Here is a 23,722-nt window from a genome sequence, read left to right as displayed (position 1 = left end):
TTTCTCTCTTGTATGACTTGTATGCTGCTTGGGTAAACAACCCAAACTTCATATATATATATATAGCATTCTAAAATTTCGGTGTAAAACGAAATTCCAAAACAACTCAGTTTGTCTGCTGAAAAATTGGACTCCTACCTGTGCACGGCAAGGGGGGCGTGCGCCCCTTCACTTCTTCAAAAGTCAGTAGTATCTTCTCCTAACGATGGCTGCAGACCGCTCTAGCTCTTTACAAACGATGCCGTGAGATCGTCCAAGCCACATGTGGACAATGCCACCAAGTTGTACCAGTACATGGTGAGGGACCCAAAGAGAAATTGCATAAGATCAAACAAAAATATGCTTGAAGTAGCGAAGAAGTTGACTGAAATTCTTGGTGAAAATGGTTTACCTGTTGGCAAACTTGCAGCTGTTTTTAATGGGAAAGAACTTTGTTAATTACATGAATTCTTAGGACTTTCCATTGTTGCTGGGAGTGAAGTGGTAGTTATTATTGTATGAAATTGGAGGTTGTAGGTTTGAGCACTGGACTAAAGTGGTGTGTCAGTAGTGTTTGTCTTAAATCATTCCTATGTTTTGATGTCAGAAGCTCTTGGTAAGATATATAAATTAGAGGGTATTTTGTATTGGGTACTGTAGTCAAACTCATTTCACCAGCAAACCTGGGAAGTTAGACATAGTTATGGACTTGTGGTTATGCAGAACATTTGTTTGGGTCGTTAGATTTAAATGATTGGTGACTACTGACTGCTAGCCATTAGATCTTGGACCTGGAAATTGTTTGGGTCATTACAAGAAAATTTATACCAACCACGATACATTGGTATTTACTTGTCCACACTATCTGCTTGCGCAGTAACACCTACCAAGTTTGATTACGTTGGTACCTTTAAATCATAATGTAGTGGGTTGTGGACTAGAGGAATGGGTAATGCTTAAACCCCAAAGCAGGTTCAGTAAACCCCAAAGCAGTAGACTGCAGAGAAATTTTCTTTACAAAATAGTCACTCATAATTGAAACAAGAGAAGTGTCTTAGTACTGCACAAAAGCAATAAGTACGAATTACATACCATGACTACTTCCCACAGAAAAACTAATCTTAATGAGTTCATCTTTCGCAGAATCAATACAACAAATCCTTCATGCGATTCGGCGGCACAGGAGTAACACGACAACCTTTCCATTTATCAGCAGCACAAGAATCCATAACTCCAACTTCTTTAGCCTTGAAGATAGCAAGATCACCAATTGCAGTAGGGGAATCAAAAGAAGCATCAGCTTTATTGCTTCCAAACTCAACAACAGCTGGATGAAGATGTGGAAACGGTAAGAAAATACTGTGGACTGCAATCTTGAAAAAAAAAATCAAATTGATTGGTACAATAAAAATAATTATTCTCAGGGTACACTATTTATATGTAAGTTATAGGGAAGCATATAGCATAGCATCTTTAACCACAAAACGTCATTTCAAAATAACGTTAGATCAAGCATCAGTAAACAATAAAATTTACCAAGGAAGTTACCCTTAGTACACAATATAGGATATTACGTAACTAAAATTCTAAATAAACCCTTAAAGCAGAATCTACAATATTAGATGAAATTAAAGCAGTAGATGATTGATATTAAAGCAGTAGATCAATTCTCATCTGTAATCTTTTGCAAGTATTCTTGGAGCAGGACCACCAATATTATTAAATGATAGGTCCCTATTTCAAAGTAACAAGGTAAATAACATAATTAAAAAGTAGCTCACAAAAAAAAACATAGCTGATGAGATCAAAAACAAAAACAAAAACATTCATAAATGAAAAACCTTTGAGGTTAGCAACACCTCTTGGAATTGGACTTGACAGCCTATTCTTATTAAGCCGTCTCATTAATTAGAGAAACAAAAACAAAAGGAGGCAAATCGATAACCCACTTGTATTAATATCAGCATCCGAAAATCCCGATAACATCAACGTCCATGTGACTTCATCTTTGACTGGAATCTCATCCTTAAATATCCTATAAGCATTATTGATACACCTACATTTAACATACATATCAATCAAAGCAGTCTTCATAACCATATCACTCTCAAATCCACTTCTAACAATACAACTGTGAATCCCACCTCCTATTCTCAAACACCCACAACTCGGACAAGCGACAAGCAAACTCATAACAGTAATAAAATCAGGTTTAAACCCATTTCTCAACATCATCTTATAAAGCCAAAGAGCATCTTCACCAAACTCATTACTCGAATACCCCATAATAATCGCATTCCACGAAACCACATTCTTCTCAGACATTCCATCAAACACTTTCTGTGAATTACCCAAGAGTCCAAGTTTTCCATACATATCCACCAAACCTGTCTCTACAAACACATTCAATTCAACCCCACATCTAATTACCCAACAATGCATTATTTTCCCAATTTGAACCAACCCCAAGTTACCAAAAACTGGTAAAACACTCGCCACAGTAACTTATGCATAAACCCCAAATCAAACATACAGTCATATAGGGTTTGTCTGGTTCACGGAAAAAGGTGGAAAATAAAACGTTTTCCAGGAATTTGAAATGCGTCACGTGTTTGGTAACATGCGGAAAACCAAAAAAATAGAAATTGGTTTCTCTAAAACATAAAAAGGAAAGAAAACAACTAACTTAAAATAAAAAAGGAAGTCGTTTTCTATTTTCCATCCCGACAACAACTCACGGCTAGTGAACTGGAAAAAAAAATTGTTCAAGCTCGAGAAGGTAAGTTTCCCACTCTCTTCTCTCTTCTCTCATTGATTAATGGTGGTCTCCCTCACTTCTGTGTTCATATCTCAAAGGTTTCAAACACATCTCCACCGATCAAATCAGCGTTTGTTTGAGCATAATAAGGTACGAATTTTTTGTTATTTGATTCAAACCATCGATTAAAATATCGATTTGGGGTCGTTGTTGTGATTTCTTTGTACCAATTAGTTCATTTTTATGTTTTATTGTTTATGTGGTTTGGATGTTGTAGATCTGGTGTTTTGAGATTGTTGATGGTAGTTAATTTGTGTTTATTGATGTTTATATAGTGATGAGTTGTTCATTTTGTAAAACTTTGTTACTGTTTCATATTGGTTTTGAGTTTTGCGTGTGTTTTTGGTCTTCTTCTTCGGTTTGTAAGACCAGAAAACTAGTATGCAAACTTCCTTTTTTACTGTGAAATTGAAAGTTTATGTTGAAGCTTCTTCTTCTATAGTTCGATCTAGCCTTGTGTTTTTGAATTTCCTTTGTACTTTGTTTGTATTGTGAACATTGGCTATGATCTTTCCTTTTACTTAGATGAGTAGTGACAACGATTTTGAAAGGATCGCGTAAAGGTAGGCTGCCGTCGTTGGAGCTATGGCGTGATTTACAAGTGCAATAAATCACTGTTTTTCGACTAGCGATAGCATACCAAGGAAGCCATATGTGAATCGTGACATCGCATGTAAAATTGTACTTGGATGGTATAATCAATGATGATAGTGAGTGTTACGATCTTTTGAGGATGAGTAAAGAGTCGTTCCGAAAGTTGGTTATTTTATTTAGAGAAAAGAATTTGTTAAGAGATTCAAGGAATACGAAAGTTGAAGAGCAAGTTGCTGAGTTCCTTCATACTATAGGGCATAACGTTAAAACCCGAGTCATCAAACATAATTTTTTACGTTCAGGAGAAACAACTAATCGATATTTTCATATTGTTCTAAAAGCGATTCTTAGTCTTTACAAGGATCTAGTGGTGGAACCAACCACTGATATGGAAACACCTCCAATTATAATGATGTAATGAAGTGAGATTCGGCCTTGGTTTAAGGTAAAATATAAATATATTCTTTAGTTAAAATTGTTAAAAGTTTTCTTATATTTTAAGTAATTAGTTTTTTATTGATTGTAAATAAGGATTGCATTGGAGCAATAGATGGGACTCATATTCGTGTGAAGGTACCTGAAGGTATACGCAATAGATTTCGTGGGAGGAAAGAAAAACCTACACAAAATGTCTTGGCTGCCGTTTCCTTTGATCTTAGGTTTACTTATGTGTTAGCTGGTTGGGAAGGGTCAGCTCATGGCGCACGGGTACTTGAAGATGCTTTAACAAGACCTAATGGACTTAAAGTCCCTGAAGGTATATATATAAATGTATATATGAATGTATTGTTTACTTATGTAATATGGTAGATAATGATCCCTATAAATAATGTTATTTCCCTTGTAGGGAAATATTACTTGGTAGATGCTGGTTATCCTAATCGCATGGGATTCCTTGCTCCATTTCGCGGTGTTAGATACCACTTGAAAGAATGGAGTGAGCATGAACCAGAAAATGAGAAGGAGTTATTTAATGTTCGTCATTCATCATTAAGGAACTCTGTTGAACGAGCTTTTGGAATCCTAAAGAAACGCTGGAAGATATTGGATGATTCCGAATCTTTCTTCTCTTTTGATACACAAGTAGATGTGGTCCTGGCTTGTTGTATCCTACACAACTATATCATCGGTGTCGCTCCTAATGATTTGTTCCTTTCAGAGCTAGATCCTGAACCTGAGAGTGGAGAGCCTCCAGAGAAAAAGACAAAACTTACTCAGAAGGAGCAACGTGAGCAAAAGAAAGAGTGGGCTGCATTTAGGCTGAATATGGCACAGGTTATGTGGGATAACAACTTAGTAAGAAAAAAGCAAAGGTGACATGAAAGAGCAACTTTAGAAAAATTAGGAGTGGGATAACAAGTGGTGTTTGTACTGTAGAAGAATTTGTGATGCAAGCTTTGTACATAGACTATTATGGTTTTTGTTTTCCTAGTTCTATGCTTGTATAAGACTTCAATGGTGATTAATATGATACTATGTTTTGATTGTGTAACGTTTGATGTAATTTTTGTTATGCTTAAGGTAGTTTAGATATGTGCGATGGTTACTTGCACCTGCTTGTTCCATACATGGGATAACTATGTTGATTTGTTAATTGTGTCATGTGACTAACATAATATTTAGGAATGGAAGAAACTCAACAATCTGTGAAAGGAAAGTCCAAGCAAGAGAAAAAGAATTATAGGTGGTGGTGATAAGAAAGAGAAAGTTTTGATCTCATTTTTAGCGAGTGTGCGAGAAAGGGAGAAAAAAGAAGGAAAAACATTCAAAGAAGTCCACTTTTTTACAGCAGCTGACTAAAAGTTGTTTCCGATGCCTTTAACGACACTTGCACTGCGGAAAATGTTGTTGGTCGTATGAAAACTACTAAGGCAAAATATGCAATGATTAAGAGCCTTAAGGAAAGGAGCGGTTGGGCGTGGGATGATGAGCTTAAGATGATCAAAGTTGACAAAGAAGATGCTGAAGATTTTATTGAGGTATTTGTTTTTTTTTTTCAAACTCAACAGTTGAATATTTTACTGCCATGTCTTTTATTAAAAATTGGTTCTTGAAGTTGTTTGTTTGAGGTATATGTTTATATGATGATTAGGCTTGTTGTTTGAACTGAGTTTAATGTTCTTTTATACCCAAGGTTGGCTGATGAAGGTGTTAATGTGCTGATGAGCTGTTAGTGCTGATGAAGGTTTATTTTCATTGGTTTAGTGGTCTTATTATTTAATTGGGATTTGTTTATTTGCTCTTGGATTGTTCAGTTTAAGCTCATAAGTAGTGTTCATTACTTGTTTCTTCATTACTGTTGCTGCTTTTCTTTGTTTGGGCTGATAATTAGTGTAGACCAAATAGGGGGATACTTTCTCTAGCATGTAGAGTTGGATGGAACTTTTGAGGCTTTGAAAAAGTTTAAGTTAATTATTAAAGATGAGAATTGTAGGATTGTGTAAATGGGCACGATAAATGGATTTAACTGTTTAAGACTCAAAGTACATGCTCAATGACTGCCTTTGAAAGTGTCTTGATAGTTAATTTATATGTAGTACCTATTTGGTAGCTTTCCGTTCTCCTGTTTGTTTGATGTCCGTAATTGCTGGCCGACGTGAATTAATTTCTAAATGTCGCCTAAAAAATTAGAATGTTTAGTATTTATTGATGAGCCCTATTGACGATGGAATTTGCTGGCTAATAGATCAGTCAAAGTTGGGAAGGGTTTGCCCATTTGGTTGATCAAGTGGATAGGAGTACAGAAATTTGCCCCGACCAAGTTGATTGGGGGAGTTCGACAAATCTATTATAGTAGGTAGTCTTGTCATGTAGAAAAGGTGGACTTCCATTCCGCCAGTGCTAAGCTAGATAAAACCTTGTGGCACAACATGGTATTTGCCCATATGTCACAATACCAACGACCTGAAGCATTTTAAAGCCATTTCATTCACTTACAGAATTGAAGTTGACTTCCCATAATGCTCTGTCTTGGATACTTATTCTCCTATTAGCTGTTTATTGGATGCTGATATTAGAAGAGACTTATCAAATTTAATGAAAAACAAAACAAACTACATAATTAAAAAAAACAACATGTATTAATATAAAAAAAAAAATCAAACTCAAGAATTAAAAAAAAAAATTAACAAATATTTCAAAATTTTAAAAAGTACATACCTTGTGAGAATCGAGAATGGGTTCAAATCAAATTTTAAACCCCAAATCAGAGATGGGTTCTTCAAATTTGGGTGCTGTAAATCGAGCTAAATAGTTGGTTGCTTGCTTTGATTTTGGAGTAGAAATTTTGGGTTTGATTTTAGGGTTATTCCAATTTTCGATTTACAATAGTGAATAGTGAAGGAGAGAGTGAGAGAGCCATGAGAACGTAAGTTTTTTTTTTTGATTTCGATAGGAAAGAAGGTAAGGGTTTTTGATCACATAATAGAAATAGAAATGAAATTTGGGAGAGAAATATTAAAATTTACAAAAATACCCCTTCTCTGCTTAGATTTGGGCCTTTGATCCAATAGTATATTTCGGATGTAGAATTGTTGTTAGAATTTCGGCTGTCAACCTATCCGGATATATATATATATATATATAAAAGCCAAAATTAGAAGAATATCCGCACCATATTTTGTAGTGTAGGAAACTAGTACTAAGCGCGCTTTGTATGTTGTTCAAAGAACACACTAATCCACACGTACACCTTTATTAGGCTTCCACGTTGATGTTTAATTTATATTGTTTTAGTGGAACCCTTTTTTGTAGGGCCCTTAGCAAAGGAGAAAAAAAATGGAAATTGGCGTTAGTTTTGTTTTTAGAGGGGACAAAAAAAAAAAAAAAAAAAAAAAAAAAAAAAAAATGGATAAAATAATTAAATGCCAGTGGAGTTGAGCCACATAAGAGATAAAGAGTGATCTTGGACACACCCATAAAAACACTCTCATACTCCATAGCTAACTAAATTTTTTGTCATACCCCAATAACTGCCTCAATCCAATATAATAATATCTCCCAAAAAAAAAAAAAAAAAACTATATATAGTTATTATTATCAATAAAATTTTCACTTGAAAAAAAAAAACAACACACGGCCTTGTAATCTTGCACTTCAGAATTCCAAACCATTAGATGTTGTTGGTCGAGACTTAGGCCTGACCAAATACGTGGGTATTTGTATTTATCTATTGTACTAATCCAAAGTATAATTATTTATCAAAAATAAAAATAAAAATCCAAAGTATAATTGTCGATCTTATGAGTTCTCCCATTCGTCCAAATTTGATTTTGAATTTTTGTCTCCATCCTCATTAGGTGGTATTCATCCTCATTACTTTGGTACGGTTGATTCAAATAAAAAACATTTTTTTTTTCTTTTGAAATATGAAGAAGAAGAACATGTTTTATTTTAGTTACAAGTGAAGAACGTAAAGTATCTAGGGTTTAGTATGGAGTATTTAATAGTCCCACGTTGTATATTCTAATAAATGACTTGTTTTGTACATCTTGGGCATGCTTAATAAAAGAAATGGTAATTTAGGAATCTAAATGTGTCTAAAACCATTTCATTTATTTATTTTAAAAGTTGGGGGTATGGGAGTGTTTTTATGGGTGTGTCCAAGATCACCTGAGATAAAACAGAAAATGTATTATTTTTTTAGTTTTATTTTCAGTGAGGCCCATAAAAAAAAAAGAAAAACTGACAAAATCTGTCGAACACCATGACATCAACTACGACAAAGCCGCATTATAACATAATAAAGATATATACTTTAACCTATACTAACTAGTATGATGCACGTGCAGAAGCACGTGTTTTAGTGCATGTGAGAGTAACACATGCAGAAAAAAAAATGTCCAGACAGCTGTAAAAAGTAGTAATCTATATTTCCTTTTATACCTTTACAATACGATATATATTATGATATTTGACAAAAACAGCCATGAAATTTAATAATTCAAATAGGGACAAAAACATCCTAAATAAGTGGCCAAGAGATTTAGAGATACACAAAAAAAAAAAAAAAAAAAAAAAAAAAAATGAATTTTCACTATTGCGGGACGATTTTTAAAGTAGTTTAAATTTGTGAGGTGCAATGACTCAAAGCCAGGTATGAGGGTGTTCGACCTGTGTGATCACACAGGGCCTCCTGAAGGGGCCCAAGTTTTAGTTCCATCGTCATCCTATTACAACATGACATGTGTTAAAAATCCAAACAAATTTGGAGGATAACTACAAATTACGAATTGTCTAATTTTCCCTATTTCTACGCTTTCAAACATGGAATGGAAGGTATAATCTACGATCTATATACTAAAGCAGAGACCTCTAAAAGAGATTTCTCTTTCTCTTACGTGGCACTATAATATGAGAGATAACATTTTTTCTCTCATATGTGGCACTCTAATATTAAAGATAGTCTTTTCTAATAGTTTATAATCCCATGTACATTGAACTTCTTTGGAGAGTTTGAGTCTATTTCTAATTCTTATATTTAGAGAGTTTGAGTGTATTTCTAATTCTATATATTTGATCAAATAAAAAAAATTGCTAAAAAATAGGTGATTTGTAGAAGATAATTTCTTATTACGAATCAAACACTTTTAGTGTTCCAATTCTTATATATTAGATGATTTGTAGAAAGTAATTTTCTATTACGAATCAAACAGTTTTAGTGTTCCAATTCTTACATATTTGATAAAATAAAAAAAATTGCTAAAAAATAAGTGATTTGTAGAAGCTAATTCCCTATTCCAAATCATACACTTTTAGTGTCTATGATAAAACACCGACTTATTACGAATACATCCTTAACGCAGCCCCAAAAATACTACATATTCTCCAGTTAATATAACTATATACTAAAGCAGAGACCTCCAAAAAAGATTTTTCTCTTTCCTATGTGACACTCTAATATGACATTTTCTCTCTCCTATGTGACACTATAATATGAAAAATATATATATATATATAGTCTTTTATAATTGCCTATAATCCCACATATATTGAACCTCTTTGGAGAGTTTGAGTGTATTTCCAATTCTTATATATTTGATCAAATAAAAAAAATTGCTAAAAAATAGGTGATTTGTAGACGGTAATTTCCTATTACGAATCAAACACTTTTAGTGTTCCAATTCTTATATATTAGGTGATTTGTAGAAGATAATTTCCTATTACAAATCAAACACTTTTAGTGTTCTAATTCTTATATATTTGATCAAATAAAAAAATTGTTAAAAAATAAGTGATTTGTAGAAGCTAATTTCCTATTACAAATCATACACTTTTAGTGTCGTCTATGATAAAGCACCGACTTCTTTCGAATATATTCTTAACGCGACCTAAAAAACACTACATATTCTTCAGTTAATAACTTATTATAGGGTGTAAATTTAGCTTCTGACAGTTCCCCACATTCTCTAAGGATTATGTGAGATATACCGAATCAGAACACTCAAAATGCTATTTGCATAACCCTTTCATATACCTGGAATTTGTATTTGTTGTTGCTTATTAATATCTTAAGAAGTAGACCAATATACTTCCCGAGTAAGTTTCCGAATACCCATCACTGCACGTACTCACATTTTTAACATATGCACTTTTCTTCATTTTCGTTTTTCTTTATTGGATCTCATTCTGATTTTCAAACACATAAAAGCTACAATATGATAATACATATTGAAAGTCGAGACCTATAAAAAGAACATCGACTTATTATGAAGGGGTGCTTTTATTTACACATTTGATTTATGCTTATTTGTATGACATTATTTCTTTTGACAATCTAATGATATATCAAATAATCATCCAAACACAACCTCTCACATACATACACCCGAAAACTCGATTCAGAAAATGCCAAAGTTAACACGAGATCAAATGCCAAGGTGCAAACTCTCCCAAGTTCTTTCTCATTAATGTAGAAAACTATTTTTCTATCGGTTTAAGAACACTATGAAAGGATCGGATGATCACTGATAATCATATTTGGAAGACAGGTAGATGCAATGCATGGTTATGCATATGATGTTGTTTTTCTATTTAATGTATATAGAGCAATAAAGTACGTTTACATGTGAATCCATAGAGTTTTTTCCATCATAATAAGAGCTGACTATAATAATCTAGATTATGTAATCGAATATCATCGGGAAACACAAATGAACTCAAAAGCAAAAATATATTTGGCACTTGAGATGATTTCCTTTAGGGCCCAAATGGTAAGCAAAACCTTAAGTATATGTACTTAACTAATTTCATTTATAAACAATACATTGGCTTTCTTTACTCTGAATACATACAACCTTCTTACATTTCATTTCAGCTCCTGGAATAGAAATTGGAACTGATTCTTATAACAAATACAAGATACGGTGAGTGAAATCACTTCATTTAGGAGCGATGATTAAATTAATTGATCGAGGCGGCTGTCTTTGGCTTCCTAAGTTTTGTTCTTTTTTTTTCCTGAGTACAGGAAAATGGGATAGTGCTAAAAGATATGGGTCATGATGCTTATAGAATGTCCATATCATGGAGTAGGATCTTGCCAAGTATGTTTCACCTCTCTAACTTCATAAATGAGTGTGGATGCTTATAGAATATATATATCATCATGGAGTAGGATCTTGCCAAGTTGTATAATAATATGATGTCCTATATGAACTACTCTTGGTATTGCATAAGAAAGCTATTATTGAATTTGTATTGTGATGAGCATTTCAAAGCGATGGAACTATAGTTGAACTTGCAATAGCTCAACAACATTTATTTGATACGCAACAAATTTTGGTTACAAAGAGACCCACCTAAACATTTTTTGGTTGTATGAATTTTAATAATTTTAGAGTAAAATATATTGAAGCTTAAAAATTATTACTAGTGTTCTACTAATAATTGATGGATGATAATTCTTTGGTCCAAAAGAGTGAATAGTGTTTGTGTGAATTATTGTTATACTTATTTTTGTGGCACTTTATTGATACCATCAAACTTAACCCTTTCAATAGTAGTGTAATATTGGAAGAACTTTGTGGTACTATTTTTTCATCCAAACTTTGTTTTGCAATATGGTTGTAGAAACATTAAGAATAGATAAATCTACTATAAGAAATAAGGAAAAAGGTGGAATAAGATGGAATATTTAGGCATTTTATTGTAAGTTCAAGGTGTGTGTTAGAAGCTTCAAGTTTGGAAAGGGAATGTTATTTGAAAGACACACTCTTCTTCCATCCAATTGATTATTAGATTGTTCAAATCTAAAATTAATGGTAATTACTCATTTTACCCACCCAATCTTACGTTAATACTTTGACATGTTTACATTGACGAAAAATATAGAACGACATGATCTTCTATGTTATTCATGTTGGAATTGAATAAGTATATTTTGCATGTATACAAACAATCCCCTAGAAAAAAGGAAAATACTTGGGGGAGTATTCTAAGTAGGTGAACGCATTTTCTTGAAAGAGATTTTTTTTTTGTATTCATCAATTCATCGTAGAACATGTTCATGTAATAAATTTTTTCAAGTGGGAGTAGTGTATTCTTTGAGGATATGGAAACAATTAATCTGTTTTAGTGATTTGTACACATTAGTATGTAAGCCGAGTAGTGATGATTTACCTAAATCACCATAAATCTAATAAAACTATTATTCAAGCTAGATCGAGTTTAAGATAATTCAATTTGAAAATTATGGATTAATATCCTAAACCACAAAGTGAAAATGCTATCTCAATTTGATCCCTTAGTTTCCAAGTACTTATACACCATAATCGCTGCTCATTAACGTATTTCGGTTTATTTTCAATAAAAATATATTCTGATTTGAAAATTTGAAGCTAAATCACCATAAATCTAAGAAAACTATTATACAAGCTAGATCGAGTTTAAGATAATTCTATTTGAAAATTACAGATTAATATCCTAGACCACAAAGTGAAGAGGCTATCTCAATTTGATCATTTAGTTTCCAAGTACCTATGCACCATAATCGTTGTTTATTAACGTATTTTGGTTTATTATCAATAAAAATATATTCTAATTCAAAAATTTGTGTGAGATATTTTGTAAAGCCTTTTCAACACACAAAATATTTAATAGATCCCGGGCGTATGCCCGGGTCCAAAATCTAGTCCATACTACTTATAACTTTAGAGATAGTGTAACTTCATGTTTGACTTTAGAGGTAGTGTAACTATGTCGAAGGTTTAGTTAAGTGTTATATATTTGGGCTTTGGGCCAAGTTTAAGTATTTTGTAACTTATGCAATGTGCATACCAATGTACCATACCCAGCCTAAGACCATATCAACCATATACTCAAAAAAAAAGATCGGTACATTTGTGCCCGATGTGGATCGGGTTTGAGCTGACATGTGCGCGGTGGAAATCTTCTTGGGTTAAAGTGGGCTTTGGGTTTGTACTAACTTTGTTTTAACTAATTGGGCTTAAGTAAATGATAATTTAATAGTTATTAAAGCATTTGTGGTTACATATTTACATAACTCCTAAATTCTAATTAGTTTCAAGATATATAGTATAGAACTACAAATGTAAACCCTCAATTATATTACTTTCGCTTCACATACCAAAAATAGAAAATAAAAACCATTTAGCATAATAAATATTTCCATAATAAATCAGCAATAAATGTTTTCAATTGAAAACTGAAAATACACAACAAGATCGTGATAGAAGGGGGCAAGCTTATGCTTAAGATGTGATCTCTAAATAGTGGGTGCTAATATTCTCACCCCCTTACCACTTTAAATTCCCCCCAAAAACATTTTTAATACCCATTATACCCCTGTATTCTTTATTCCAACACCATCACTGACGTAGCGGAAGTGATATTAAAAATTCATTAGAATATAAAAAAGATAAATTAAAACATAAGTTTATTAATAATATTAAAGAGTTGATTACAATTTTCGTCTATGAAGCTCTTTATATAGACAACTCTATCAAATCATCTTAGAAACCTACTAAAACACTAAGAAACACTTTCCTAATCTATCTATATCATAATAGTAATCTTCTTAGACTACTAGAACTCACAAACTAGATTTCTACACACTTCTAAATTAGGCTTAAAAAATAAAAACGAAAATAATTTGTTTTTAGTATACTTGGATTTACTAAAAACAATTAGACAATAAACATAGGTTTTATATTCTACATTATTCTCCCCTTCTTTAAAATAACGAACTCGCCCTCGAGTTATACATAGGAATGACAATTATTCAATTGGAGCAATGCAAAGTAGACACAATAGCTTGATTATTCTATATTTTCTTTTGACAATCCAATACAAAATTCTTGAGGCAAACAGGAACATCAATCAATTTTTCACAAAACTTCAAGTATGGGTTTTCACAAATAAATTTCTTTGGATAACTGTGATATACCATATTCTCCTTCTCTTTAATAATTAACTCGTCCTCAAGTTCTTGCTCAAGATTAGAAACATTGACAACTTCTTTAGCAACAATTGACATTATCTCAAGCAAATCAACATCATCTCCTAAAACTTTAGCAACATTAACCTTCTATTGAATATTTTTCTCCTCCTCAAAATAAATATCTACAGTTGTTCATTCTCCACAATGTGATTTGATACTAGAACAATTGTAAGCACTTGGACTTCATCTTTCTGGGGAGTAGAATGCACTATACCACAAACTTCAAGAGTGGATATAGAAAATACCATTCACTACACCATAACAACATTTTTGTGATGCCTATTTGGCATCACAAATAATTTTTGTGACGCCTATTTGGCGTCAGAAATTTGGCATCTCAATTTGCGTTACTAATTTTTGTGACGGCATTTTGGCGTTGGTAATTTTTGTGACGGCATTATGGCTTCACAAATTTGTGACGACATTTTCACATTTGTGATGGCATTCTGGCGTCACTTGGTTTGTGACGGCGTTTTGGCGTAACAAATTTGTGACGGCATTCTAGATTTGTGAGACCATTTTTCCGTCACTTATTTGTATTAATATTGAAAAAAAAAAAAAGTTGCAAGCCACATTCTAAAACTACCTACAGGTGCTCCAATCACTACTATAAATTTCTTTCCATTCATCCATAACTCATTACCATATAACAAGTGAAAAAATAATCTTATATTAAAAATATTTTATACAACATTGTATTATATTCTCAATTGTCAACAAATGTAAACCGGCTACATACGTAGTCCCAAATTATAAATTTCACTCAACAATAGTATTAACAATGCCTACATTATATATGTTCCTACACTTATAAGGAAGCATTAGACAATGACTTGTAAAAACACAAGAAAGAGCTCTCTCTCTCAATGACTAGCCACCATATTTCATCTTTCTCATCTTCTTGATAGCCTTCTTTCAAACTTCTCTCCTCCATCCTCGAAGCTTTATACCAGATGTAATAGTATCAACATTCGACAAACAACGATAGCACAATCGATCACCTGAGTTTAAACATCCAAGCATACAAAGTCGTCATAAGCGAACGGGTGATCATCAATTGTCAATTCTACAACATGTTTAGCTCTTGGATCCTCAACTGCCACACCCCTGACAAGAAGATTAAATTAAAACTCATATTACGGATTATAAGTCAATTATTAGACTAAGAGTGCATTCTCATAACCAAAACTAGTATAAGCATTTTCAAACTTTCCTAAGTAATTAAGTATATATATGACAACAATAAAGATCACCTTTTATGCTAAAATTCAACAAGTGCCTAAGCGTAATATGTGAACAGGTTATCATGACAGTATGCAATTGTAAATACATGGGTATCTACAAGTGGCCTTGGAAAAGCATCAAAGAAGGAAAAGATGCCATCAGAAACTTCATATGGTCAGGTAATCCCACAGTGAGAAAGTTCATTACTCTAAAATGGGCAAAAGTCTACAAACCAAAGAATGAAGGTGGGCTCGACATCCGATCTCTCAAGGAGTTGAACCTGTCTCTCCTCATGAAACTAGCATGGCAACTGCTAACCATGGACAACCCTTGGTCTAAGTACATGGAACAGAAGTATAAAATAAAAAATGGCAAATGGCTTGCCTATTATAAGTGTTCCTCCATTTGGGACGGGATTAAGTGGGCTTTGGAATCCATGAGAAACAACATTTCTTGGGTCATTGGAAATGGTACTACAGTGGACATGTTGAGAGATGCTTGGGCTGGGCCTAGTTCGGTGGCGGACTTGCTCCCACACATCGACTGGAGAAACCCCAAAACCAGAGTTAGCAACTTGATAAAGAGCAACCAGTGACATTTCCCTACCAAAACTCTGTAGCTCTTTGAGTCGTTGGGCATGTCACTTCTCTCTCTACCCCCACCTTGCAATGAGCTAGAAGATTGCCGAATCTAGAAACTTGACAAGGAAGGCAAGTTCACAGTCCTCTCGGCTTATGACATTATAGGATAAGGGGCAATTGTCTGGTGGCATCGCTTTATCTGGAACATCTACATTCATCCCAAAACTGCTGGAATGGCTTGGAAGATTTTGCATCTTATCATTATTCCAACAGATGATAAAGTTACAAGTAAAGGTATCTAATTGGCTTCTCGCTGTAACGGATGCAAGGAAGACGAAGAAAGCTTTGCTCATCTTTTTTGGTACTGCCCAAACTCTCAGGCTCTCTGGGATTGGATTAAAACCTTATTCCAGTTGAATGCACTATCAGTTAAGGGAAACATAGATATGAAGGAAGTTCTGAAAGCGGCAAATCATGCAAGCCCACTGATCAAGGAATTGTGGACAGCAGCAGTTCTGCGCTTGTTGGTAGCAATATGGAAGATGAGAAATGTGCAGAGGTACAACGACTCAAACTTCAACCATCATTTCATAAGAAAACTGGTCTGGCAAGGAATTCATATAACTGGTAGATTGTCTAAGAGCTACATGTTCAATTATGTCAAGGAATTGGTAATTATGCATTCTCTGGAGATTGTTTGCAAGCCCAAACCGATAAAAGCCATTCAACAAGTCAAATGGTATCCACCAGAGGTAGGAGTTGTTAAGATCAATTATGATGGTAGCTCTATTGGGAATCCTGGTCGAAGGGGTGTGAAACTAATCTTCAGAGACCATCAGTGCCACCTGCTCAGAGTTCTCGCACAAGGACTGGGGATAGTTACTAACTATGAAGCGGAGTATCAAACACTAACTTTGGCAGTGGAAGGTGCGGCAGCAAGGAACTGGACAAGAGTTTGGCTAGAAACAGATTCACAGTCAGTCGCACTAGCCTTCTCTCATGGCCATATACCCTGGGTCCTGAAATCGAGGTGGGTGAGAGCTACTGCGGCGCTCTCCTCCTATAGGATATCGCACGCATGGCGGGAAGCCAACTTCAGCACAGATGCTGTGGCAAAGCATGGAGCCACTTTAGAAAAGGATGAATTTGTATGGAGCGTGGAAAGACCACCTTTTGTCACAAAATTGGAAAACTAGGACCAGTTATACTTTAGATTTCCCTAGAGTGTAGCAAGATGCCCTTTTGTTACTTATGGTGAAAACTCTATAATGTAACTTTATTATTATAATAATATATTCACATTTGCTTGCAAAAAAAAAAAAAATGCAATTGCAAATAACAAGGTCCAAATTAAAACAATACTTAAACAAACAATGCAAGAAAAAATTGAAATAGTAGTAGAGCTCATAGAGTCCTCTCAAACTATAGGACCATATAAATAGGAAAGAAACATCTGATTTCAAATAGAATTTTCATCCCAAGATAGATAGACCATAGTCAATTAGAAACTGAAATCTCCTCGCATTGCCTTTCTCCTCATTTCAAGTTCCAACAGAAGTGCATTTGTTCTACCTCATTACATTCCAACAAAAGGCATAATTATGTAACATATGATACATTGTGTAAATAATATATTTACTTGAATTTTCAAGACTTGGGCATTGGATGTTTATACCTGGTAAAAAGTTTAATTTCAGCATTCTTGTTTCTTAATGGCGAGAAGCAGATGGCGGCTTGTTAGAAGCCACATCATGCTCCTCTTCACCTTTAATTCATGCTGGAATGCGAAACCATGAGAATCCACCATAAGCAAATCTAATTCCAGATATCAATGACTGTTTAACTGATTGCATTTGATTTGAATTGGCAATTGACGAGTCTGTCCAAGCACGAAATTGAGGTGAGTTAATGGACTGATTGGGTCCCCTCTGTGTTAAAAATAGATTTTGGCCGAGTACTGGTTGTGATGGCTGTTGTGAATTGAAGATAGCAATACCACTACCACCACCTCCTCCACTGCATGCATATGTACCAGCACTCCAAGCAACCATTGTTTGAAAATAACAATAGAGTTGAACCTAGCAAAAACTAAAAATAGAGTTGATCAAACAAGACATACCTATTATAATTGGATTGATCTGGACACAGACAACGATGTGCTAGTTCAGTGCAACACCAAGAAAAGAGGGACTAAATTAAATAAGTATGAAGGCTAGCTTCATGTATTGGAATGTCTTAACCAAAAAAGGGGGAACCAATTTCAAACTTAAAAGCCTGCAAAATCCACTAGCCATTTGAAAAGAACAAAAATGAAATCTTTGAAATTTGAAGTGCCTCACATATAATTTAATAACTTCTCACGTACTGATTTCATCTATCTTCCAGAAAAAGGAAAATTGATTTCATGCACTCTTCCTAAGACGAGACTAAGGGCATGCTAGAATATCAATTTGGACAGTTCAAATTGGATGTAAACATCAATTAAGTTAACCCATATGTAATTCCTTTTATACCATTCAAAACTTGGTAAAAGTGATGACTTTGAAAAATAAAATGAAAGGGGTGAGAAAGATTTAACCTCTGAAGTATAAAAGATCTTCGATGTTGCAGATACCATTGAATCAATGAAACAATAAAACTCCAGCGACCAATATCAGCCCAAACTTTGAAAATTCAGAAGAAATTGGCGAACTTCAATCGATTTTAGAGTTTTGTCATCCTTCTTTTATAGGGTTTTTGTATCGTTTCTAGAGGAAGACACGATTTAGTCGTGGGAAATTGAGAGGAAGACGAGATAGTTAGAGGGAGAGATGGGAGTTAATTTGAGAGAAGTGTTCGGGTTGTTATTTATACTAAAGAAAACACATGATGGTAGAGATGGAGATGACTACTTAGTAACAGAAGCTCGACTTCCAAAAATCACTCTTTTACTCTTGTCAGAAAGCCATTGTATTTGTTCCTCTTGTCGTCTTCTTTCTTTTCCTTGTTGTAATCTATGATAATTCTCTTCATTTCTTGTTGCACTCAACAATAATTCTCTTCATCAATTTGTTGAGCATACATTTGTTCTTCAGAAACTCTTTGTGCATACATCTGTGCTTCAGCAATTCTTTGTGCCGAAAGTTGTTGTTGTCTAATACTTTCTTGAAAACGAAATTCATAATCTTGAAGTGCATGAGAATATTTTTTATGAGAAGCTTGTAAGCGAGACAACTTGTAAGAACAATCAAGATAGTCTTTTTCATGCCTTAAACGAACATAGTAATCATGGTGAGGAGATTTATAATACTCAAAATCAATATCTCAAATATCATTTTGTAGCTCACATATTTTTGTTTTGATAGCACAAATTCGAGCATGAAACATGAAGTTGTTGTGCTTGAGAATATATATATATATATATATATATATATATATATATATATATATATATATATATATATATATTCCTTTAAAATTCAAATTTTTGTTAAAATCTGACATGCTGGATGAATATTGAAGTATCTCTATCTAGATAATTCCAAACGAGACACCATCAGTTGCATTGGAAATTGGATTTGATAAGCTTCGTAATGATATATAGCACGCAATCTAAATCCCAGTATTGCGATCTATAAAAGCTCAGGAAAATGATGTATTTTCTAGTCTATTTTTCAGTTCATTTATTTTTTGTGTGGTGGTGGTGGTTTAATGAAAACAATGGTGAGTAAGGATCGTTGGTGGTAGGGTGATGGGGTGGAAGGTGAAAAACGTGGATGATAGAAAATCTAACCTGAAGATATAGAGGTTGCACTATAGTTAGTGCATTGGAATTGATTGAAAATTCCTACCTTTGCCTTTTTGTTGTGATCTTCAATGAGGAAAGATTGTATCAACACTATAGGTAGTGAATCGCAAGTCCTTCAACAAAAATCTTGAATCCAAAGATACTCTGAATAGAAGAAACCCAGTATTTACGTCCTGGGAATGTTCTTTAACTTTAAACTGGATATCAATCTTATAACATCGTCAGAATCTGATACCAATTGACGTAGTAGAAACGATATTAAAAGTTCATTAGAACATAAAAGAGATAAATTAAAACATAAGTTTATTGATAATATTGAAGATCGAGTTGATTAGAATTTTCGTCCATGAAGCTCTTTGTATAGAGAACTCTATCAAATCATCTTAGAAACCTACTAAAACACTAAGAACCACTTTCCTAATCTATGCATATTATAATAGTAATCTTCTAAGACTATTGGAACTCACAAACTACACTTCTAGACACTTCTAAATTAGGCTTAAAGAATAAAAAAGAAAATAAAAAACCTTTGGGTGATGATACCAGAGGTCTGGGGCTTGAACCCCGCTAGCATCAAAGAGTTATTGATCTCATTTAAAATCAGGCTTACCAATCTAAAAAAAAAACAAAAAAACAAAAAAAAAGAAGAAAATATTTTTTTTTTAGTATACTTGGATTTAATAAAAACAATTAGACAATAAACATAGTCTATATTTATTCCCTTTCAACCAAGCACTCTTTTTTATTCTACTCGAAGATATCAATTGATGCATCCGTTTTTTTTCCCTCCTTCCATGGGCATAGTTTTGCTAATTAGTATTTATTGTATAAAATTATATTTGTTGTTTGATCAATAGTATTAACTTAGTTTAATAAAAAGAAACAGTTTTAATAGCAAATTAACAAGACAAACTTTCAAAAGCATAATGTTGCTTCATCGAGAATAGTTTGTATGTACTGTCTAATACATGAATATTGGCTTAAGAAAATCTCCACGGTGGGATTATAATTCAAACGTCATTCTCAATAGATTCCATGGCTGAACTCACAAATTATAGTGTAAGTTGGTAATCAATTTCAATAAATAAATTGCAAGTAACAAATTCTGAGTTACCCAAGCACAGAAATTAGACCGATTTGAAGACGTAATTAGTAGCTTTTGAAAGTGGTGGAGGATGAGAGGGTCTAATGGGTAATCAAAATGGTTAGGGGTGAGCTTATAGAGATAACGTGGTGAGAATATTAACACCCTAAATAATTCATGTCCTTTGGGACCCTCGAAATTCGAGTCGTTCTCATTTAACTTCCATACTAAATCCTGAAACTCCCCCAACCCACTATATTTTACCTAATCAGCCCAAGATATAATGAGTCAGAGAACCTAACTATTTAACTATCTTGACAAATGCCAGAGTAGTCAAATAACTGGCTTACAAAATGAAATCATTACAGTAATTCAAATGTAGTTGATAAATAACAAATATAATAATAATGATAATAGTAATAATAAACTACTAATACTAACATTGTGTCCAAAGACAAACTCTAACAGAACAATATCCTAGCTCGTCTCTCTCCGTGCATGACATGTTGAGAAAGTGGGATTGGGCTTTGTTGTTCATCTTAAATCCTTTGTTTGGAGAAATGGTTTGATGGTTGGAAAAATCTCCTTCTAAACTGTCTACACTTTCTTTACTCTTGTTCTTGATGTTTTAATGGTGGAAACACTAGTTCTTTATCTAGAATGGGTTGAAATCTAGAATAAACTATTGATTTGATTGCAAAACATGTATGGAAATGGTTTTTATAGATATCTTGCTCACAAAGTTATACTCATTTGAACTTGTCAAATGAGTATGACTAGTGTTTTTGGGATTGAATCAAAGATTAGAGAAATAATGAAAACTTGTACTGAAGAGAAGATTGAAAACTAGTATTAAAGATAATAAGAACTTGATTTAATCACTAAAGCTTGAAGAACAAAAAAATGAAAAACAAGTAAATCAAATTACACTATTAATTTAAAATATATTATCTACTCCTAATGACCAAAGATTAGTTCTATGGTATGAAAAATAAAGCTACAAACCAAATGGTTTAGATCCTAAAAACATTGGATGCCTAATTTTTTACATCTCAAGGTAATAAAATGCACATTTGGGGACTGATCAACTACCTCCAAACAACATTTTGCTTGTCTTTAAGCAAAGATGAAAAAGAAAAAACTAAGATCACAAATGTATGCTTTATTATACTAGTCTCATTTCACAGAGTGCGATTGCATTGACCATATACAACTAGGCCTTAAACAACTAGGAATTCCCTAGTGGACGAGCTTAAGCCTCATGACAATTTTCCATAGAAGGTACTCACAAACTTTCTCTATCTAGTACAAAGGGTCTTGCTTCCTTGCTTATTCTCAGAGTTCTATACATCTCATTAGCAGGGGAATAAAGAAAAGCTCCTTTGAACTCAGAATAATATATACAGAGTAATTAATCATTTAAAGATAAATGTGCAAAATATGAGTGGTGAAATGCAAAAGCAGAGTCGTTTTGAAACTTTTGGAGAGCGTCCTTAAGGTGGGTTCTCATAGGGGTGTGTTGTAATCACAACTGTCTGATAGATTCATTCAAGTTTCATTTTCTCAAGTGCAGATGACACTTATATTCCTCACATACACGAATGATGTCCAAAGAAACCGGGATTGATTGATCACAATATCCACTTACTATCACACCATCCTATTCCTAGTTAAGCTAGAGGTCTTTTATTAGGAATTACAGAGCTAAGGTAGTGGTTTAGAAATAAAGGGAAGGGAAAACAAACTCTGAGAAATTGGGTTTTCAGGATATTTGTAACTAGAGAAGAACTTTGTTTTGTTCTTTTTCTTATGAATTTGTGATTCATTCTTTAACCCTTTGGCTTTGTGACTCTATTTTGATTTTGATTTTTGGGAGTACTAACTTTGCTTTTGTTTCTTTTGAAATCGACTCATTTTGATTTTGAACTTTTGGGAGATTTCGATTTTTGAATCTTTTTTTTTTTTTTTTTTTTTTTTTGGAAGCTTCTAACTATTATGTTTTTGTATAAGGCCTTCTCTTCTTTTTTTTTTACTGTTCATCCAATTCTTAACTCGTCAGCTGAGTACACTTTTTATTGTGTGTGTAGTAACGATTCAGGGATTGATGGAGAAAAAATAAAATGGTTTTTAGAAATTGGTGAAGGCTCAAGGGGGGTAACTAGAAGAAAAACTATATTTTTGGGTTTCTAACGTTTATTTGGCTATATCGATCCAAAAATAGCCTAAATTCTCTCTTAAGATATGGTGTGATGATCAAGCAAGTGGACGTATTATCTTTCTATCTAGACATCCTTGTGTTATCACTCAATAATCATTCAGATGAGGCTTTTGGCTAGATTCTCACAGGATATGGAACTTAATTGTTTGAATCTCGGCTTCGTAAACTCATTGTTATATACAATCAATGATGTTGATGCATGCCATTTATGAAAAGATGTAGAAACTATTGTATGTATATTAGTCTGAGTTCAAAGAACAAATCTTTACTCTATTGCTATAATGAGACTTTTAAACCATTTGTTCATCATGAAAAAGGAAAACAAAACTTTTAGTACTAAATAGAAAAATATTTTTGGTCTTTTCAATTTTCTTTTACTAAATAGATAGAAACAAGTATAGAAATATACTGAATATATATAATATAAGAAATGCTATATAATAAATGCCTAGTTTTTACATAATATTACTATACCACCCCCAAATAGAAATATGCTTTGCCCTCAAAGTATTAAGAAAAGGAAAGAGATTACCATAAGAACATGAGCAAAAACGGCAGTAACCTGTACTCTGTTCTTCGTGCTGAGAATATACCACCCCCAAACAAGTTTGGAGCGTGGTTTGCTGGATATAGAACAAGAAATACATGGTTTATCTAAATAGTAAGCTACATAATTATTCTACCATGAAAATTTTGGGGTTTTTTATTTTTTATTTTTATTTTTTAAATCCTATTTTTCTCAAAAGGTATCTCTAACCATATAGAGGGTTTTTACAAGAAGATAAAATCATATATTTATCCAGTATTATTTTGGTTACTCTAGGGCGTAAGATTTTAATTTTTATATCCTCAAGTTTTTTGAAAAACTATGGAGAGATGTTATAAAAATAACTCGTACAAAAGTTGTGATTTCTAAACCTAAGTTTGAAAAACAAATTATAACAGGTGATCTTAGGCAACTTTCGTGTCAGCTTTTATTGA

The 23,722-nt window shown here is 33.3% G+C and overlaps 3 protein-coding genes and 1 long non-coding RNA gene across 10 annotated transcripts; 2 read left to right on the top strand and 2 right to left on the bottom strand.

Moving 5' to 3' along the window:
• Positions 1-952: 952 nt before the first annotated feature.
• LOC147503344 (pentatricopeptide repeat-containing protein At4g18520, chloroplastic-like) lies at positions 953-6,743 on the bottom strand. Of its 7 annotated transcripts, none has more exons than XR_015221989.1 (2): positions 6,551-6,743; positions 953-1,352 (listed from the first exon to the last, which is right to left on the bottom strand). XR_015221989.1 is itself a non-coding variant. In XM_086608053.1 (2 exons), exons 1-2 carry the CDS (start codon positions 2,419-2,421, stop codon positions 1,125-1,127), a joined length of 675 nt encoding a protein of 224 aa, XP_086464179.1. In that variant the 3' UTR covers positions 953-1,124. The 7 variants fall into 7 exon arrangements, 1 of the variants encoding a protein (XP_086464179.1); XR_015221992.1 differs by having other exon boundaries at positions 953-1,345; XR_015221993.1 differs by having other exon boundaries at positions 953-1,306.
• On the top strand, positions 5,240-12,716 carry LOC147503343 (uncharacterized). The gene is made up of 3 exons (XR_015221995.1): positions 5,240-5,370; positions 10,707-10,755; positions 10,857-12,716. It is a non-coding gene; the product is annotated as an uncharacterized LOC147503343 (long non-coding RNA).
• Positions 12,717-16,098: 3,382 nt separating this feature from the next.
• Positions 16,099-16,848, top strand: LOC147503342 (uncharacterized). Its single transcript, XM_086604800.1, has one exon. The coding sequence runs from the start codon at positions 16,099-16,101 to the stop codon at positions 16,846-16,848; it is 750 nt and encodes a 249-aa protein (XP_086460926.1).
• A 576-nt stretch (positions 16,849-17,424) lies between these two features.
• LOC147503341 (transcription factor TCP3-like) lies at positions 17,425-17,703 on the bottom strand. Its single transcript, XM_086604799.1, has one exon. The coding sequence runs from the start codon at positions 17,701-17,703 to the stop codon at positions 17,425-17,427; it is 279 nt and encodes a 92-aa protein (XP_086460925.1).
• Positions 17,704-23,722: the final 6,019 nt, after the last annotated feature.

The sequence above is a fragment of the Coptis chinensis genome, chromosome 4 (assembly GCF_015680905.1).
Source record: "Coptis chinensis isolate HL-2020 chromosome 4, ASM1568090v1, whole genome shotgun sequence".
Classification (NCBI taxonomy): Eukaryota; Viridiplantae; Streptophyta; class Magnoliopsida; order Ranunculales; family Ranunculaceae; genus Coptis; species Coptis chinensis.
This window is presented reverse-complemented; position numbering and strand designations above follow the sequence as displayed.

Bases quoted from the DNA above. Each gene is read 5' to 3' on its own strand.
- LOC147503344 (XM_086608053.1), bottom strand. From the start codon at position 2,421: ATGCATTGTTGGGTAATTAGATGTGGGGTTGAATTGAATGTGTTTGTA. The intron at 1,307-1,928 runs GTGGGTTATCGA...ATCTTCATCCAG, and splicing joins GGATGCTGATATTAATACAA to CTGTTGTTGAGTTTGGAAGC.
- LOC147503341 (XM_086604799.1), bottom strand. From the start codon at position 17,703: ATGGTTGCTTGGAGTGCTGGTACATATGCATGCAGTGGAGGAGGTGGT.
- LOC147503342 (XM_086604800.1), top strand. From the start codon at position 16,099: ATGAAGGAAGTTCTGAAAGCGGCAAATCATGCAAGCCCACTGATCAAG.